Source organism: Salvelinus sp. IW2-2015, linkage group LG34 (genome assembly GCF_002910315.2).
Source record: "Salvelinus sp. IW2-2015 linkage group LG34, ASM291031v2, whole genome shotgun sequence".
In the NCBI taxonomy this organism is placed as follows: Eukaryota; Metazoa; Chordata; class Actinopteri; order Salmoniformes; family Salmonidae; genus Salvelinus; species Salvelinus sp. IW2-2015.
In genome coordinates this window covers 2,573,196-2,590,965 of record NC_036873.1, presented here as the reverse complement: position 1 = coordinate 2,590,965, position 17,770 = coordinate 2,573,196, and the positions used below count along the sequence as shown (strand labels likewise).

At 42.5% G+C, this 17,770-nt stretch overlaps 1 protein-coding gene across 1 annotated transcript in view; it reads left to right on the top strand.

Moving 5' to 3' along the window:
• Positions 1–421: 421 nt before the first annotated feature.
• Positions 422–17,770, top strand: part of LOC111958311 (uncharacterized) — a 206,519-nt gene continuing 189,170 nt past the window's right edge. Inside the window, exons 1-3 of the mRNA XM_070437235.1 lie at positions 422–921; positions 6,732–6,862; positions 7,054–7,242. Of these exons, the coding sequence (XP_070293336.1) occupies positions 630–921; positions 6,732–6,862; positions 7,054–7,242 (612 nt within the window). The 5' untranslated portion in view covers positions 422–629. The remainder of the gene's footprint in view (positions 922–6,731; positions 6,863–7,053; positions 7,243–17,770) is intronic.

The following is a 17,770-nucleotide window of genomic DNA, read 5'->3' as shown; positions in this document are numbered from 1 at the left end:
ACACAAACATAGGCACAGACATATGCATACACACACATGATAACATTGCACTGTACACGTGGATTTTGTGGTAGTGGAGTAGGGGCCTGAGGGCACACACTTAGTGTGTTGTGAAATCTGTTTTGAATGTATTGTAATGTTTTTTAAATTGTATAATTGCCTTAATTTTGCCAGACCTCAGGAAGAGTAGCTGCTGCCAATGGGGATCCGTAATAAATACAAATATGAGATGATGTAAATGGAACTAAGTCGATATTTTCTACTCTATTCTTTCTAAACAAGTCTGCTCTCAGCTTGAAAGATAATGATCATAAGATATTTGATGTAATAAGCAGTACCGTATTTAAAAGAATAGAGCGCATACTTTTTCAATTTAACCACACCCTTTGGGCTATGACGCCAACCAATAAGATCATTTCTCTTCGGTGTAAACGGAAGTGACCAGGGACTAAGAACAGTTTCCACGTTTGCGTTTTTATTGTTGTTATTTAGACATTTATTATTACCCTGGAACTCAAAATATGACTCATTTAACTGCACAGCATCATATACTTACTCCAGGTAGTGTTTAATTCGCGTTGGAGACAGAACTTAGTTGATAGATGTTATCTGGTTAACGTTTGCTAACAATGGCTAACTGTAACAGTAACGTTATGGTTTTTCACACTCAAATAGCCTCCATCATGGAGGTGTTAGCGAATTCAGCCGTGGCAGATATATGTAAACTCGTAGACGACGACTATGCAGTGTTTCGTTTGGAAATAACTCAAAGCCAGAAAGAAAATAGGACATTGCGAAGGAAACTACAGTTACTGGAACTGAAGGTTGCACGGGAGCGCGCAGAGAGGACAACGCGAGAGCGCGTCCTCGCCAGTCCGAATAGTGTCAAGATCCTCGACCGATACAGAGGAATGGCAAGAGGTACATTTAGCAGATGGCCAAAGCTGCGGAGCCTGTCGCCCTGTTCCAATATGCGCATGTGTTGAGATGTGTTACCCAGATTTGGGTCTTGGTCAGTTTTTGGTTAGTAGTATGCAATACTTCCCCCGAATACTTAGTTAGGTTGCTAGCTATCGTGCATTTTTTTTATTTTACCAGGCAGGTCAATTAAGAGCAAATTATTTTAGCACAAAGACACAATATAAAATTATAACCAGATTCTTGATTTACTGAATTTCCTATTGTCACACTCAATTAAAAGAATGTGATGCATGGAACATAATAAATAAGTAGTATATCAAGTTTATAATTGGCTCATTCATCCCCCTCCTCTCCCCTGTAACTATTCCCCAGGTCGTTGCTGCAAATGAGAATGTGTTCTCAGTCAACTTACCTGGTAAAATAACGGTAAAATAAAAAATAAAAAAATCAAGAAGTAATGAGTAGTGTTACCTTACATCCAAGGCCGATTACCGAACTGGCAACTGCCCTGGGGCCCCCAACCCCCCCCAAAAAACTTTTAAGATTGATGGCCTGTCATGACAAATTCTGTCCATTTACCAAAATGTGTCCATCTCTGCGCCACAATAGGATTCAATTAGTTGTTTGCGTCCGTTGCTATATCAATGGTGTGATGAACTAATGCGTCCAATTTTGGAGATCATTACAGACAAAACCGGTATGTAAACAAAGCTGATTTCCCGTGACAATTATGCTGCTAAAACGAGTTTCTACGATTCAAAATAGCAACAACAAAAAAACGTGGAAACTGCACATTAACTTAGCTTTCAGATCACCAAGTGAGCTCCTATGCAGCTATTATCAATTCATTCATGTGCAATTCAGTTAATACACTGGCTCATCTGGCTGGCATGTTTGTATTTTGAGCGTCCCTCCCCTTGTCTTGTTTTACACGAAAGTATGCTTTCATTAGTCATGTTATTATTTTTTTTTTCCTGTCTCCCTTCCTCCACCACATGTCATAGCTCAGTACTACAGTAGTGCACTTGTGGTTGAATATAATACAGGACATAACAAACAGTTGAATAATGTTGAACTCACAAATACCAAAAAAGGATTTACAGCGATTAATTAACCCAATTGATTAATTAAATGAACAAATTGTGAAAACCAACCTGTCAGTAATTAAGATTGAAAAATGTAAAAGGTTTCTATTTTTGTGGAACAGATGTGTCGTGAACTTGTTTATTTTATTTAATAGACCCACGTGGCAGTTATAGACTGAAATATATAGGTATAGGCTAACATCGAAACATAAACAATAAAAAAACATTTAGTTGAGATAACAAAAGTATGAATGAGAAGTAAAGTACATCATATGAGATGAGGGAGATCCTCAGAGTCCACAGAAATAGGGTATGGGTGATTTTTGTTGTTGTTGTTGTTGCTATCTTTGTTGCTATCTCTCTGTTCTGGCATGTGGGATAGAAAGGAGGTGGGTGCTACGGGTGGTTCTGCCTGTCACTTGCCCTCGACAGGCAGCCAGTGTCCAAAGGGGCACTTGAAGAAGGAGATTGCAAAATCCAGGCACAGCTGCTCTTTTCACTCTTGGAGTGTTTGCAGTGCTAGTGTATGTAGGGCATCTGTGTATCTCACTGTGCCCAGGATGAATTGGCAAGCACAAGTTCTTTACAGATTAGATTGACCAACATGACAATAACAGTAGCTGTAGATAATGTAATGAAAAGTGAGATCTTGGAGGGTGGTTCACACTACTGCGTGTGGTCACGTTATCACTGAGTCTGCATTTAAGTATATGCATTATGTACATAAACACATGCATTCACTCACTCATTTATCAGGAGATGACTGCATTACTCTTGATGTTGCATGTTACAAAATGTAACCTGGACTTAAAATGAATCAACATAAGAGCATGAGTAAATGTGTAGAAAAAAGAGGGAAGGGAAGCGCTGCTGGGATACTGTAGTATATAGATATGGAAACAACAGAAAGTCTTGTTTTACTCCTCTTAAAAGCTCAATACTTTCTGAGAAGTAACCATTATTTACTATTTTACATCTGGGGTTGCTGTACATAACTTAACCCATTGTATAAGAGATTCACCAAAATAAAGTAATCCAGGCGTTTATATATAAATTCTTGTCGTGCTTTATCAAACGCCTTTTCAAAATCTGCTATGAAGACCAGGCCTGATCTTTGAAGTTTCATAATGTTCAATTGTTTCAAGTAATTGTCGTATATTATCTCCAATGTATCGTCCATGTAAAAAACATGTGTGATCAGGATGAACAATATCTTGTAAAACATTTTTAATTTTATGTGCAATGCATTTCGGCAGGATTTTCGCATCACGACATTGAAGTGTAAGAGGCCTCCAGTTTTTTAAATAGACTGGATCTTTATACTTATCACCTGGGCCCTCTTTTAGTAGTAATAAAATCAGACCTTCTTGTTGAGTACCTAAAAGTCTACAATTTTTATAGGATTAATTAAAACATGCTAATACTGGATCTTTGAGTACATCAAAAAGGTTTGATGTACCTCTACTTGTATACCATCAAGCCCTGGTGTTTTTCCATATTGAAAATATTTAATTGCCTTAAACAGTTCCTCTTTTGTACATTGGCCTTCACACAGGTCTTTCTGTAAATTTGTTAATTTTACATTATTATTAGGAAAGAAATCCTTACAGTTAACATCATTCAGTGGAAATGGAGGAGACTGAAAATAAAATATTTTGCTTAAAATATTTTGCTTCCTCTTTCAAAATATCATTTGGTGAATCATGGATGATTCCATCATTTGTAATGAGTTTCTGTAAGTTCTTTTTTGTAGCAATTCTATGTTGAAGATTCAATAAAACATTTGTGCATTTTTCACAATTTTCCATCCAATTCGCTTTATTTTTATAATACATTACTCTTGATTGTTCTTGAATAAGTACCTCCAATTCGTTTTGTTTTTCCTCTAACCTATAATACAGTTTCCATTACCATCTACCTGCGCTGTTATTTCCACTATTTCCTCTATTAGTCTAATCTCTTTTGAGCTAAACTGCTTTTGATTAGTATTGTATTGAATGGCCTCTAAAAGTACATTTAAAAGTGACCCAGACAATAAGGGGATCTTCTGTTGTGCAGAAAAAAGTAAATTATGAATTATTTTCTCTTAGTTAATTAAGAACAAATTGTCATCCAATAGGCTTTGATTATATTTCCAATATCCCCGTCCACGTGGAAATTCTGTAAGAGTTATATGGAGGTCAATTAGATGGTGGTCCGATCACATTCTGTCTCCTATTAATACTTTTTAAACTTTTGATGCCAGGATGAATGAGACCAGGAAGTAATCCAGACGGCTAGCTTGATTAAGCCGTGTATATCTCACAAGGTCAGGGTTTTTCAGCCTCCATATATCCACTAGTTCTAATTTAGCCATGATATTTGTGATCTCCTTAAGTGCTTGAGGGTGATAGTTTGTACGATTTCCTTTATGATCCATTGAGGTACTTAAAACCGTATTATAATCTCCCACCATAATAATAGATTAATTCGTTGCTTGTGAGCTCAATAGATTATTATATATATTTTCGATGAACTGTGGATCATCATTATTTGGCCCATATAGATTAATTAGCCATATCTGTTTTTGGTCCAATAGCATATTTAAAATAATCTTACTTGAGGATCTATTTGCCCAGTGTGAACAATCAGATTACATTTTTTATTAATTAGTATAATCACCCCTTTTGAGTTTCTTTGCCCATGACAAAAATATTTCTCCCTCCCAGTCTCATCTATATTTGTAGTGAGTTTCCTATAAACAATAGATATTATATTCTTTCTCTTTTAGCCAGGTAGAAATGTACCTACTTTTTTTATGATCTGCTAAGCCATTGCAATTGTAACTGGCTATACTTATTTCTCCACTTACCATAACGATACCCACATTTCAATTATACTTACCACAACCAATGTTTGTAAACTTACCATTAAAAAGCACCAGGTTGATTAAGTGTCCATATAGCTGTACCATAATATTTGCACTGTTAAGCATACTGTAGCTGCAACTTTGTAAACCTCCAATTGTCCTAATATTCCACCCACTAAAACCTCCCCCATATCTAGGCCCAAGACCATCAGACCATCTCCCTGACTCATGACGCACCTTTGTGTCCTAAGGCAAATCCTTGGCCGCCAATTGGCGTAGGCCAGAGGGAAATATGGGCAGTCCCATGAAAACATAATTCAATACTGCCACCCTTCACTAACACATTCAAAGCACCGTAGGTCTATTGCATATCTATGAGGGTGCTTTTTAAGAGAACTAACCAAATAACATGGAAAACAGTCTGAAAAAATAAATAAATAATCATAATAGATCATATTAATAGAAATAATAACAGCACAATATTATACATTTATGCACATATTTAGAGAGTCCTAGCAACGCTATAAGCATGTCAGCCCCGCCTGCTCAGTTCATTGGATCCAATTGTTTGATACACAGTATCAGTCAAAAGTTTGGACACACCTACTCATTCCAGGTTTTTTTTTTTTTTTTTTTTTTTTACTATTTTCTACATTGTAGAATAATAGTGAAGACATCAAAACTATGAAATAACAAATGGAAACATGTAGTAACCAAAAAAGTGTTAAACAAAATCCAAATATATTTTAGATTCTTCAAAGTAACCACCCTTTGCCTTGGCATTCTCTCAACCAGCGTCACCTGGAATGCTTTTCCAACAATCTTGAAGGAGTTCCCAAATATGCTGAGCACTTGTTGGCTGCTTTTCCTTCAGTCTGCAGTCCAACTCATCCCAAACCATCTCAATTGGGTAGAAGTCGGGTGATTGTGGAAGCCAGGTCAATCTGATGCAGCACTCCATCACTCTCCTTCATGGTCAAATAGCCCTTACACAGCCTGGAGGTGTGTTGGGTCATTGTCCTGTTGAAAAACAAATGATAATCTCACTAAGCGCAGACCAGATGGGATGGCGTATCGCTGCAGAATGCTGTGGTAGCCATGCTGGTTAAGTGGTGGATTTGGCGTCGAAATGAGCAGAAAACAACCCCATACCTACTGTAAAATATGGTGGTGGATCTTTGATGTTATGGGGCTATTTTGCTTCCACTGGTCCTGGGGCCCTTGTTAATATCAACAGCATCATGACCCAGTACCAGCATTTTAGTCCAAAACCCGGTTGCCTCTGCCAGGAGGCCGAAACTTGGCGGCAAGTGGATCATCCAGCACACATAAAAATCCACAAATAAATGGTTAGTTGGCCACAAAATAATTTTTTTGCAATGGCCATCTCAGTCTCTGGATTTGAAAACCATTGAAAACCTATGGTTTGAATTGAAGTTGGCAGTCCATAAGCGCAGACAAAGGATATCAAGGATCTGGAAGGATTCTGTATGTAGGAATGTTATAAGATTCCTCCCAATGTGTTCTCCAACTCATAAAGCATTTCAGAAAAAGTATCGGTGCCATTAAGGTATTGAAAGGATCTAAAAACGGGTGTAAAACAAAATATTGTTCTCTGAGCAATTGTATTAGTATAATATAATATAATTTCCCCAATTTTTTTTGCATACAATGTAGCTCAGTATTTAAATGATTTATTTTGCTCATCTTTATCAAGGGTGTCAATAATTTCAGTGCCCCAGGTCCCCAGATGTGGTAGTCCAGCCCTGTTTACATCCTTGCCAATTGTAGACGGTGTCAATAGTGTACAATATAGCGCTGAGCATTGACAGTGGTACTTAACTTAAGCACCCTCTTTCCCCCAATCACTCTCTTAGGTGAAGGACATCTCATTGGAGGCCACAGGAGCTTTGTGAAGCCAGCAGAACACAACTTGTGGAGAGATGACCAACCCATAGCTATAGATGAGGGGAGTGGAACCTCAACCCAGCATGTTATTGTGATAGAGGTTAGTGTCATAGTGTAACGTAAACAAATTACAGTGCATTAAATGTGGTCTGTTTATTTCAGAAAGGCTCCCCTCAGCTATTCACTTGCTTACATGTACATCCTTATTTATCTGCCATAGGGGAGCTTGTGAGACTTTGTTATCCAATTCAACTCATGTACCGATAATAACCTCCTCTCTTCTTGTGTCAGTCTGCAGATGCAGAGGCTGCAGGTCCTGGAGGATCGTCTCTGGTCAAGCAGAAGAGGACTGAAGGAGAGGAGGACCCACGACACAGCAGAGACATCCAGACTGGAGCAGCGGTGGGAGTGGCGCCCCCTGTCGCCACGGAGGACATCGCCACAGCGCCGCAGCCCAGGACCCAACGATGCATCACGGAGGTCAGTGGAACGCCGAACGCCGTCCTCAAGTCAGAGACGGACACAGAGACTGTAACTGTAACACACAGGCTCTTACACACAGGATCTGACCCCAGATCAGACCCAGAGAGACTAGAGCTGGAGAATCTGCGCTGTCCTCCTGCTCCCAGCTCAGAATATTTACTTTACGGTAACCCGAGCCCTAGGATGGTTCATTCCCATCGGGACTCAGGTGACGTGTTAGAGACTGGCAATGATCCGTTTTGTTCTTACGCTACAGAGATGTACCCTGGCAACATGCCCTTGGGTTTAGAGACACAGACTGATCTGTCTAGAGGGGACAGGAACCGGTATAGTAGTAGTGCATATTCTGAAGGGTTCCTAGATAAGAAAGAGGAGGGTCTGGTCGAGGATGAAGTGACTGTGAAAGTAGAGGACGACACTCCTCTGATATGGAATGCAGACCAGACTCACTTAGGAGAAGGACACTCACAGGGCAGAGATTTCTTAGTTTACAGGGACAGTTTAGAGAAAAATGTAAATGTCGCCACCCAGTCCCATTTACACAGGCTCAGGGATCGGGACCCATTGTCCACGTCGATGGAGCCTTCCAATTCACACAGCCGTGTCCTTTTCGATCAGTTATTGAACTCAAAGGACCAAAGAGCCAAGGCTCGAGGAGGGGGAGCAACAGCAGGTGATAGTAAAGAAAAATGGTTCCTCTGCATGTTCTGTAACAAAGGCTTCAGCTGCCCCCAGAAGGTGGAGATCCATCAGAGGGTCCACACAGGGGTGAAATCCTTCAGCTGTACCCAGTGTCACATGCACTTCGCCCAGGCTAGCAGCCTAAAGAGGCACCAAAGGGTCCACACAGGGGTGAAACCATTCAGCTGTACCCAGTGTCACATGCGCTTCGCCCAGACCGGTGACCTGAAGAGGCACCAGAGGGTCCACACAGGAGAGAAGCCCTACAGCTGCCCCCAGTGTGAGAAGAGATTCTCCCACCAGCACCATCTGAAGATGCACCTGAAGGTCCACACGGGAGAGAGGCCATTCAGAGAGTAACTAACTAAGGATACACCAGCAGAAAAAACACTCCACTATAACATAGAAAGTAACCATTCCACTCGATAGCTTCTGACTTTTACATCAAACCCTGCGTTAGACAATGATACATTTTCAATGTTGTCAGCAGAAAGATCCACAGAAGCATTTTTGAATAACGAGAGTAACAGATTTCAATGTAGAATATTCCTGGGTAAAATATTGCATCCAGACATTGTGTGAGATAAAAGGCATATATAAGCCTAAAAAGTCTGTTACATATTGTGTTTGTACTGTGTAGGCCAGGGATTCTCAACTTGGGGGTCGCACAAATATCTAGTAGTAAAGCGAATCCTGAAGAGAGTACCGAGTGCGACGTGGAACCACTCCTTCCTACACAGGGAGGCATTGGCAGCGAAGGACATGGTGCCTGAGCTCCACGCCACTCTCCAGGATGTGATCAAGTGTGTCAACAATATCAAAAATAAAAGGTGTTTCCAGGCCTTCTGTAGGGATATGGGGAGCGAGCACCAGCAGGTACTTTATCATGCAGAGGTCCGCTGGCTTCCAGTGGTAAAGTGTTGGGTCGCTTTTATGAGCTTCGAGCCGAGATTGCTGTGTCTCTTTAGGAAAACAAGTAATCTCTGCACAAACATTTCGATTGTAAGGAATGGCTCTCACAGTTTGCCTACCTGGCAGATAGTTTTGATCATCTGAATTTGCTCAAGTTGTCAATGCAAGGGAGGGGGCACAATTGATTTGAACAGAGGGACAAAGTGGATGCCTTCAATATGAAGCTTACCGTTTGGTCAAATCATGTTTCTAACAGGAGTATTGACATGTTTCCCAATGCTGATTTAGAGATTCAGAATCTGATCAACAAAGCGCTCAGCGACACACTGAAAAAAAAACGTTAAACAGCATCTTGTCAAGCTGCAGGGAAAGTTTTGCGACTACTTCCCCAAGGAGAAAAAGAGACGAGACGACTGGATATGGGACTCCTTTCGGGAGGAGGTGGGAAGTGTCACGTTGCCAAGCAATGAAGAGGATCAGCTGGTGGAGCTGTCATTTGACCGCGGACTGAGCATGGGCGTCCCGGAAATGACACTGCCACAGTTCTGGTGCAGCTTAATGGGAGAGTATCCTGCTCTTGCCTGTCATGCAATCAGAATCATGCTACCGTTCAGCACCACCTATCTGTGTGAAAGTGGCTTCTCTGCTATGGCCAAGATGAAAACTAAAAGCAGAAACAAACTGGAAATGTTTCAAACATTTAACCATTATTTAACTAGGCAAGTCAGTTAAGAACAAATTCTTATTTACAATGACGGCCTACCCTGGCCAAACCAGGACGTCGCTGGGCCAATTGTGTGCAGCCCTATGGTACTCCCATCACAGCCTGGACAACCAGCATGACCTCCGAGTTGCCCTGTCAACCATTACCCCGAACTTCAATAAACGTATCAAACTGAAGAAACACCCCCAGCTTTCCCACTGATAGGCCACACACCCGCACACGCACACACACACACACCCGCCCACACACAATAAATAAACAGGTTCATGAGTTATTGTTCACTAGGTTAATTATTATTGTTAATTAATTCTGACATTCATATTACATGTTATTTAACTGGTTAAAAACGTATACCTTTAAACAAACTTTAAGGTTGTGAAACTATTCACATGCTAATTGATGATTAAGAATTCCTAATGATTGCTGTTTTTTCTATTTTAAAAACTGGTATGTGTTATTGTTCATTAACATTATTGGACTGGTTTTGATGTCATGTTCTGAGTCGGATAATGTATTACACCCCACTCCTGAACTGGTCTCCTAATTAAAATGGCTTATTCTCTTGAATTTACAATAAATGTTTTCTCAGTTAATATGGCTGTGTAATTACTTTCTTTAATACAATAGTAGTTGCCCATTGAGACAGTCTATTTTGCAAGTGAAGCCTGCCCAAGAAGGCAGCTGCAATACAACATTACAGAATGTAATCATCAACAGTCCATAATATTGGGTCGCGACTCAATTGTCATTGTAAAATTTTGGTCCCCAGGCAAAAACCAGTTGAGAACCACTGGTGTAGGCTATAATGAAATAGGCATTTGTGAACATCATACTTTCATTCCACTTGTCACGATCGTGTGGAGGAGAGACGGACCAAAACGCAGCATGTGAAAAATAAGACATCTTCTTTTTATTTGAAGAAGGAAAAACGAAGCAAAACACTTTACAAACTAACAAAACAAAACAACAAACGACCGTGAAGCTATAAACGTTAGTGCACACAAAAAGCAACAAACATTCAACATAGACAATTACCCACAAACACCTAAAGCCTATGGCTACCTTAAATATGGCTCCCAATCAGAGACAACAATAACCAGCTGTCTCTGATTGAGAACCAAATCAGGCAACCATAGACTTTCCTAAACACCTACACTCAACCATAGACATACCTAGACACATACACTCAACACAAACCCATACACTACAACCAACACCCCCTATACCATATAATCACCCAAAACACACACATACCCCATGTCACACCCTGTGAAATCAACGTCTAAGATGAAAAAAGAGACGATTACGTTACTGGATACTCGCGGCACTCCCCTCTTCGGGAGCCCCAAGAGTGTTGGAAGTTGTCACGTTCGCCCACAGCCACTAACTGAAAAACGTTTTAGTGATCATGCTATGGATGAATTGGCAGCTTTGTCTTTTGGACCTTTTGGGACTGAGAGAGATTTAATCCGGGTGTCCGGAATATAGACACTATCGCAATTTTTTGCCACAAGTTCTGGTGCTATTGGGCTTGAATGGGGGTTTTTCAACCATCAAGAGGTACAAAAAAAAGTTAAGGATCCCCCCCCCTCCGCCCTCCTCCTTGGGGCCCCTCCGTTCCCCACTTTGTTTTGCATATTTCTCCAGTTAAATTTACATACAAAATGCTAATCCTGTTGTTTTCAGTTGACGAGTTTAAAAAAATCCTATTCTCTTGGTGGAAGAAGTAGGCTTCTCTTGACTAAATAGATGGTTCGAATGCCAAGGTAGAAAGCAGATATACTCAAAACATAAGAAAATTCGTTTCAAACATTTTAAACCATTATTTACTAGCAAGTCAGTTAAGAACAAATTTTATTTAGCAATGACGGCTACCTTTGGCCAAACCGGACGTACTCGTGCTGGGTTCCAATTGTGTGCTAGTCCTATGTTTACTTGATGGTAGGAAAATCTTTTAACAAAAATCCATCCCAGGCCTGGACAACCAAAAACAACTGAGCCTTTTCACAAGGACAGAAGATTCGCACAACTGTCTAGATTCCTATAACCAATGCCCGAACCACTTTCCCATAAAACAGATATTCAAAACACTGAGTAAGAAGGCACACCAGAAAAAAAAGACAAATCCCTTTGTAGACTTTTACAAACCACACACTTGATTTTTATTGCTCAAGGGCACAAAACCCCCCACAGATTCACTTACGCAACACTACATCAGACCAACTTCCATTCTTTTGGCCGTGTATTATATATTATTCCAACTACACTAAGTAAAACCTCAGTGTTTTCTAGGGTTTTTGAGTGGTGTCCCAAATTTTTCACTCATGTGTTAATTATTTCTCTCGTCTCCAATCCTTTAAACTTTTTTTCTCCTGACATTCATCCACTCAAACACTAGGTTGTTATTGATAATGGTGCGAACAAACTATCACCAGCGTCTCTTAACACCCACACTCTTAAGGTTGTAGAATATCTATTAATATACACAATGTCTATTACCTATGATATAAACTTTATATATATATTTGGAAGTCTCCCTCAATAGTTAATTAGCTGTTATTATTACCATATATTTAGAGAAACTACAAGGGAGCTTCATCCCCCTCGAGCTTTTAATTTTTGTTTTCTTTAAGTAATTAACATTATGAATAGGAATAACAAATATAATGGTTTCTGAATGTTCATCTTCCTGAGTCGGATAATGTATTCACCTATTTCCTCCAGCTTAAAATTACCTAGAACATGTGTCTTTCTTCTAAACTTAAATTGGCTTAAGTGTACTGCTTATGAAAATTATAGGTACTATTAATGAATATACTTACTCAAGTTAGAAAATAAGCGTTTTTTGTGTACAAATGTAAATATATTAATATTTATAACAATAGTATGAGTGTTTTCTGTTCTTCCATTGACGCCCAAACAGTATCAGTTTTGCCGCGCTGACACGCTGAAAAGAACGATGCCGATGATAGGCAGCGTGGCTATATACACACATAAAACAGAAAGGGTGTGAATACATAACACCAGCTCCCATTACCATATTCCCCCCTGGGGGGCCTCCGCCTCGACCTCAATTGCGTTCATTGTTAGAAAAATATTATGGTCCAACCAGTGTCATCAACACCAATAAACGCTCACGCTCTGAGAACAACTGAGGTCGTAATCGGCTTATAATTGAAATCTCCACCCGGCCCCCATTTCGCTCGTAATCATACTTTCCATCGCCCTATTGCTTGCCCTACACAATAAGCGGGTGGGGTGGAGAAATATGAACGCGAGGGGGGGTAGAGACGGACCAATAACTTGCTTAGTGCAATGGTGGTATATAAATTATAGACATCTTTCCCCCCCCCATCAAGGCCCTCTTTGTTATTCTCCCTCGGATGGGCCAGCCACACGCGAAATCGTAGAGTGCAGGAGGAGTTACTATTTACATACACCTACAAAAACCTTCCAGAAAAAACAAGTACGCCACCGTCGTGAAAGCTATTCAAACCTCGCTCTAGTCCCCTTCGCCCAAAGAAAACAAACTACATAACAGCCAAACAAAAACACACTCCATCAAAACATAAGGTCACCATCTCACCCCCCACACCACACGTAGAGGAGTCTTTGGTGGGGTAACCTTAAACACCTCACTGGCTCCAATCAGCAAAAAGAGAGAACACACACAAGGAATAAACACAGCTTAGTGCTACATGAATAATATGAGTTATCTCTAAAATCAGGAAGACAAGGCCAAGAGCTATAGACTATCGCCTAACACAACACAACGTTAACATTCAACCATAAGACATACCTAGACACTATATCATCTACATCACAAACCAATACACTTCCCAACCAGCCCCCACTTCAATTCTACCTTGAGTTTGTGCGCGTGAGAGGCGATAGGTTTTCTACTATCAGGCAGGGCCCCCAACAAAATAACACTACCAGCAATAACCTTTAAAACCACATGTAGTAATTTTTTTCCTTTCTTTGACCTTTATTACTTTATAAAATAAAGACAAAAAAAGAAACACCAAACAAATAATACATGAAGAGCCAGTGTAGCTGACAGTCACCTCGGCAAAAAAGCCGCGAAACACGCAAAAAAGACCGCCCCTGCGGTACTCTTTTCCGGCACGCAAACAACAGGGTTAGTTGGTCCGGGTGAGGAGATTCCTAAATTCTCGAGGCGTGAAAGACGCTCAGGGTACGGAACGACGTGGACCTTTAATTACCCCTCCTCTACTTCTCCAAACAAAAAAGGCGGAGTTTTGATACAATGAAATAAAATCAAAGAAAGGCCCCTCCGCTTTGGCGGGGGTGTCTTTCTGGTAAAAGAATATACCTATTCCCTGTGCTCGAACTGGAAGACGATTTCATAGGACATGATTCACCGGGAAAATTTGGTTGGGTTAATTGGCATGATTCTTTGGTTCGCACTCACTGAAAGACATGAGCCCATTTTAAAAAGGTGCTTGGTGACAGAGGAGCAGAACATATCCTCAAATGAGATGAGCTCTCATGGCTTGAGCAGAGGAGAACTACTGTTGTTCTGCCCATGGTTCTGTTGGTTTCGTGTTGAACTGTATCTCTTGGCCCCTTTTGCTCCCACTGTCCTCGACCCGGGCCCCTCACGACTCTCTGGCTCTGCCCATTGGCTGGCTGAACGTACCTTGCTGGACCGCCCTCATTTCATGAAAAAAACAAATTTTTCCGGGCTCGCGTTCTGTTGACGAGGGCACTGGAACAGAGCATCTATTAAAAAAAATAGAAAACTCCCGGCATATGAGCCCTGAACAGGCTCTGCGCCAGCTCGAGGGGCGGCCCTTTTGGTTCTGTAAACAGACATAAACTGAGAGGAATGGCGCCTCATCCCCGGCTGAGTTTTCTTGATTCTGGCCCCCTCCCCGTGGCACGCAATAACACACTGTGTTGGCATGCCGCCAACTATGAACGGCTCTGTGACGCTTTTTCTTATTTCCAAGGAAAACCCCCAAAGGAAAAACTCCCAACTTGGGGGCCACAAGGGAGGCCAAGTGTGTCTGAGAGAACAGGGCTCTTGGACTGCTCCATTTTGTCACGGCCTAGTTTTTGGGAAAATTTCCAAAATTTTGGTTTTTGAAAAAAAAGGGTTTTGTTGGAAAAAACCTAACCCCTGGCTGTGGGCTGAAGAACACGCATACATGGTTGGTACCCAACACCTGCTGGAATAAAAAAAATCAAACCAAAACATTTCCCCACCCCCGTCCGGCTCGCATGGAACTGCTCTGGAGTAATTCCTTTTCCATTTAAGGCCAAAAAAAAGTTTTTTTGGGTGGGGAAAAAAAAAGAAAAAAAAAAATGAGCTAACGCGTGAGGCAAGAAGATATCTTGGCAGATCTCGTCTCGGTTCTAGGCGGTTTTTCCAGAGGAATATAGAGAGAGACAAGAAAAATACATAATCTAGGAATTAGGAAAACGCTCACATGAAGAGCAGATCTCTGTCTTGTTGTTGGTTTTCGGCTCTCTTGGTGCAATGGCGCTAGTCATAGGTAAGAGGGGTAGAGCTTCTGGGGCTAGTACACATAACTATAGTCTAGAGAAGTTGGCGGACGTCAATGAGGCAGAGAAATCCTGATCTGGTTGGCGGCTCAGGCAGCAGAGGCGGGGCACCAATAATCCCATAGTCTTGGTTGTGGGCCGAAATCTAGGAGTACAGATACCTGTAACTAACGAATGGTCTCAGGCAGAATCACCTGACTGACGCATATTCGGTAACTCTGAATGAAGGGCGTTCGAGAGACAGAACCAGAGACCGAGGAAAAACACCTCGGAGAAAAAAATGCTTTCATAAAAATTGTTGCTTTCGGGACTACCAAGACGGAAATGGCATACAAGACGGCACAACTAACCCCTTTGGGCAGACACGGATTGTGTCTTCTAGTAGCGGGTGTGACAACCTCGCGCGAGACGGGCACCAAAACTTTCCCCCCAGGCCCAAAAGGTTTTTAATGGGTAACCCCCTTAGAAAAAAACACCCCAACCTAGGGGGGAAAAAAAAATTCGTTTTTTGGGGGGTTTCCCCCGTGGGGGGGTGGGGAAGTGGGGAGTTGGGTTTTTGGCAAGCCCCTTCTGCAGGAAAAAAATTTTTTGGAAGGTGCCCCCCGCCCCTGAAAAAAAATACACAAAAGTCCCAAAACCCCCTGGGCAAGGGAAAAAAAATTCCCCATAAAACAATTTTCCCCCTTGGCCCTTCTTAAAAAAAAACCCTTTGGAAAAAGCTTTTGCCCCCCGAACCTTCCTCCTTTTTTCTTCTTCCCTCCTTCTTCCCCCCATGGCTCAGAAAAGGCGCTGGGGAGACACTGGCATCTGGCCTCTACCGAATAGGCAGCTGACCCCTTGAGACCGGATGGCTCAGAATCGACAGACTACCAAGAGGAGAAATCGAGAGAGACCCGGACTGGCCTTCAGTATGGCTGTCTTGCAGGAGCCGCGTATCGGTATTTTTGTCTCCAGATGCCGCCCCGCTCCAACTGTGGAGACGGATGGCTCTGGCCGGATGAGGCCTACAACATAGATAAGAGCACCTGTGTCGTCGTGGGTCGTCAGGAGAGCGTTGGTGCGGCGTGACCAAAACAGAAAAAAATAATTTAAAATTGGCTTTTTTCAACTTATTGTTTAAATTCCCCAATGGCCCCCCCAAGGGCCCCGCATTTTGTCCCCCCCTGGGGAAAAAAACCAAAGGCACTGGTTTGGGGATTCTTTTTAAACCAAACAAGTGCATGGGAAGAAGGTCTGGCAGACAAAACAAATAAACGCCGTCCTAAAATATGTCTCACCATGCCCTGCGGTAAAATATGTGCGAGAGAAAGAACTAGAGAACCCCACGCGCGCACTACTAAGAGGAAAAATTTTTCCCTTTGGTATACGCACATTAATGTTTGCCCTGCGGCCCTCATAAGCGATGAGTGCCCCACAACCGCTTAAGGACAATATGGTGGTTTACCTTATGGGGTGGGGGGGTGGGGGAAAGGACCTTTCCCCTTGGGTTTTTTTTGTTTTTGGGGGGATGGGCTGGGGACACGCACTTCAACGGCTAAGTGCGGGGAGCAGCAACAGGGATGCACAGGACTCTGGAGACGCCACCGGAGGATCTTGGTGCGTGGCTAGGCAACTATGGTGGTAATGGGTGCGGGAGACACGCACCAGCGACGAGTGCGTGGAGGAGGGAACAGGGCTCTGGAGGACACAACTGGAAGCCCTGGCTGCGTGTGTAGGCACTGGTGGACACTGGACTTGGGGCGGGGAGGTTGGCGCCGGAAATAACGGGAACCGTGGCAGGCGTACTGACTCTTCTTGAGCACCGAGGCCTGGCCAACCTTACCTGTTGTTGGAATGGTCCCGTCGCCTTTCGCCAGTGCGAGGGAAGTGGAATTAACCCGGCACCCGGGCTATGTAGCGAACCGGGTGACGACCATGCGTAAGGGCTGGTGGCCATGTAAGGCCGGCCGAGGAGAGCACTTTGTAGCAACAGACGCGTTGGAAAGCCGGGCTTCAATGCAACCTGGCTCAATGCCCAATCTAGCCCTACCAGTGCGGTGGAGGTGGAATTAACCCGCACCGGGCTGATGAAACACGTAACAGGGAGACACCGTGCGCTCTACTGGTGCGTAAACACGGTGTCGCCCTGTATCCCTGCTCTCACAGGTTAGGCCTGGGAAAGTGGTTGGCAGGTCTTTTCCTAACCTGCCCCTTCGGCCCACTCCTTTAAGCCCCCCCACCAAGAAATTTTTAGGTTGTACTTGCGGGTGCTTCAGCCTTGCCTCGTCTGCTGCCTCCCATATCGCCTCCTCTCGTGCTTTTCGCTGCCTCCAAAGCTCTTCACGAGGAGGCGATATATCTCCCGGTTTGCCCAAGGTCCTTTTCCATCCAAAATTCCTCCCATGGTCCCATGAATCCTTTGTTCCTTGCTCCTGTTGCCGACTTTGAATCACGCTTGTTGATTCCTTGTTTGGTGGGTAATTTTGTCACGATTCGTTGTGGAGGAGAGACGGTACCCAAACGCAGCAATGTGAAAATAAACCATCTTCTTTTATTTGAAGAAAGGAAAAACGAAGCAAAACACTTTTACAACTAAACTAAAACAAAAAAACAACAAACGGACCGTGAAGCTATAAACGTTATCCACAAAAAGCAACAAACGTTCACATAGGGACAATTACCCACAACACCTAAAGC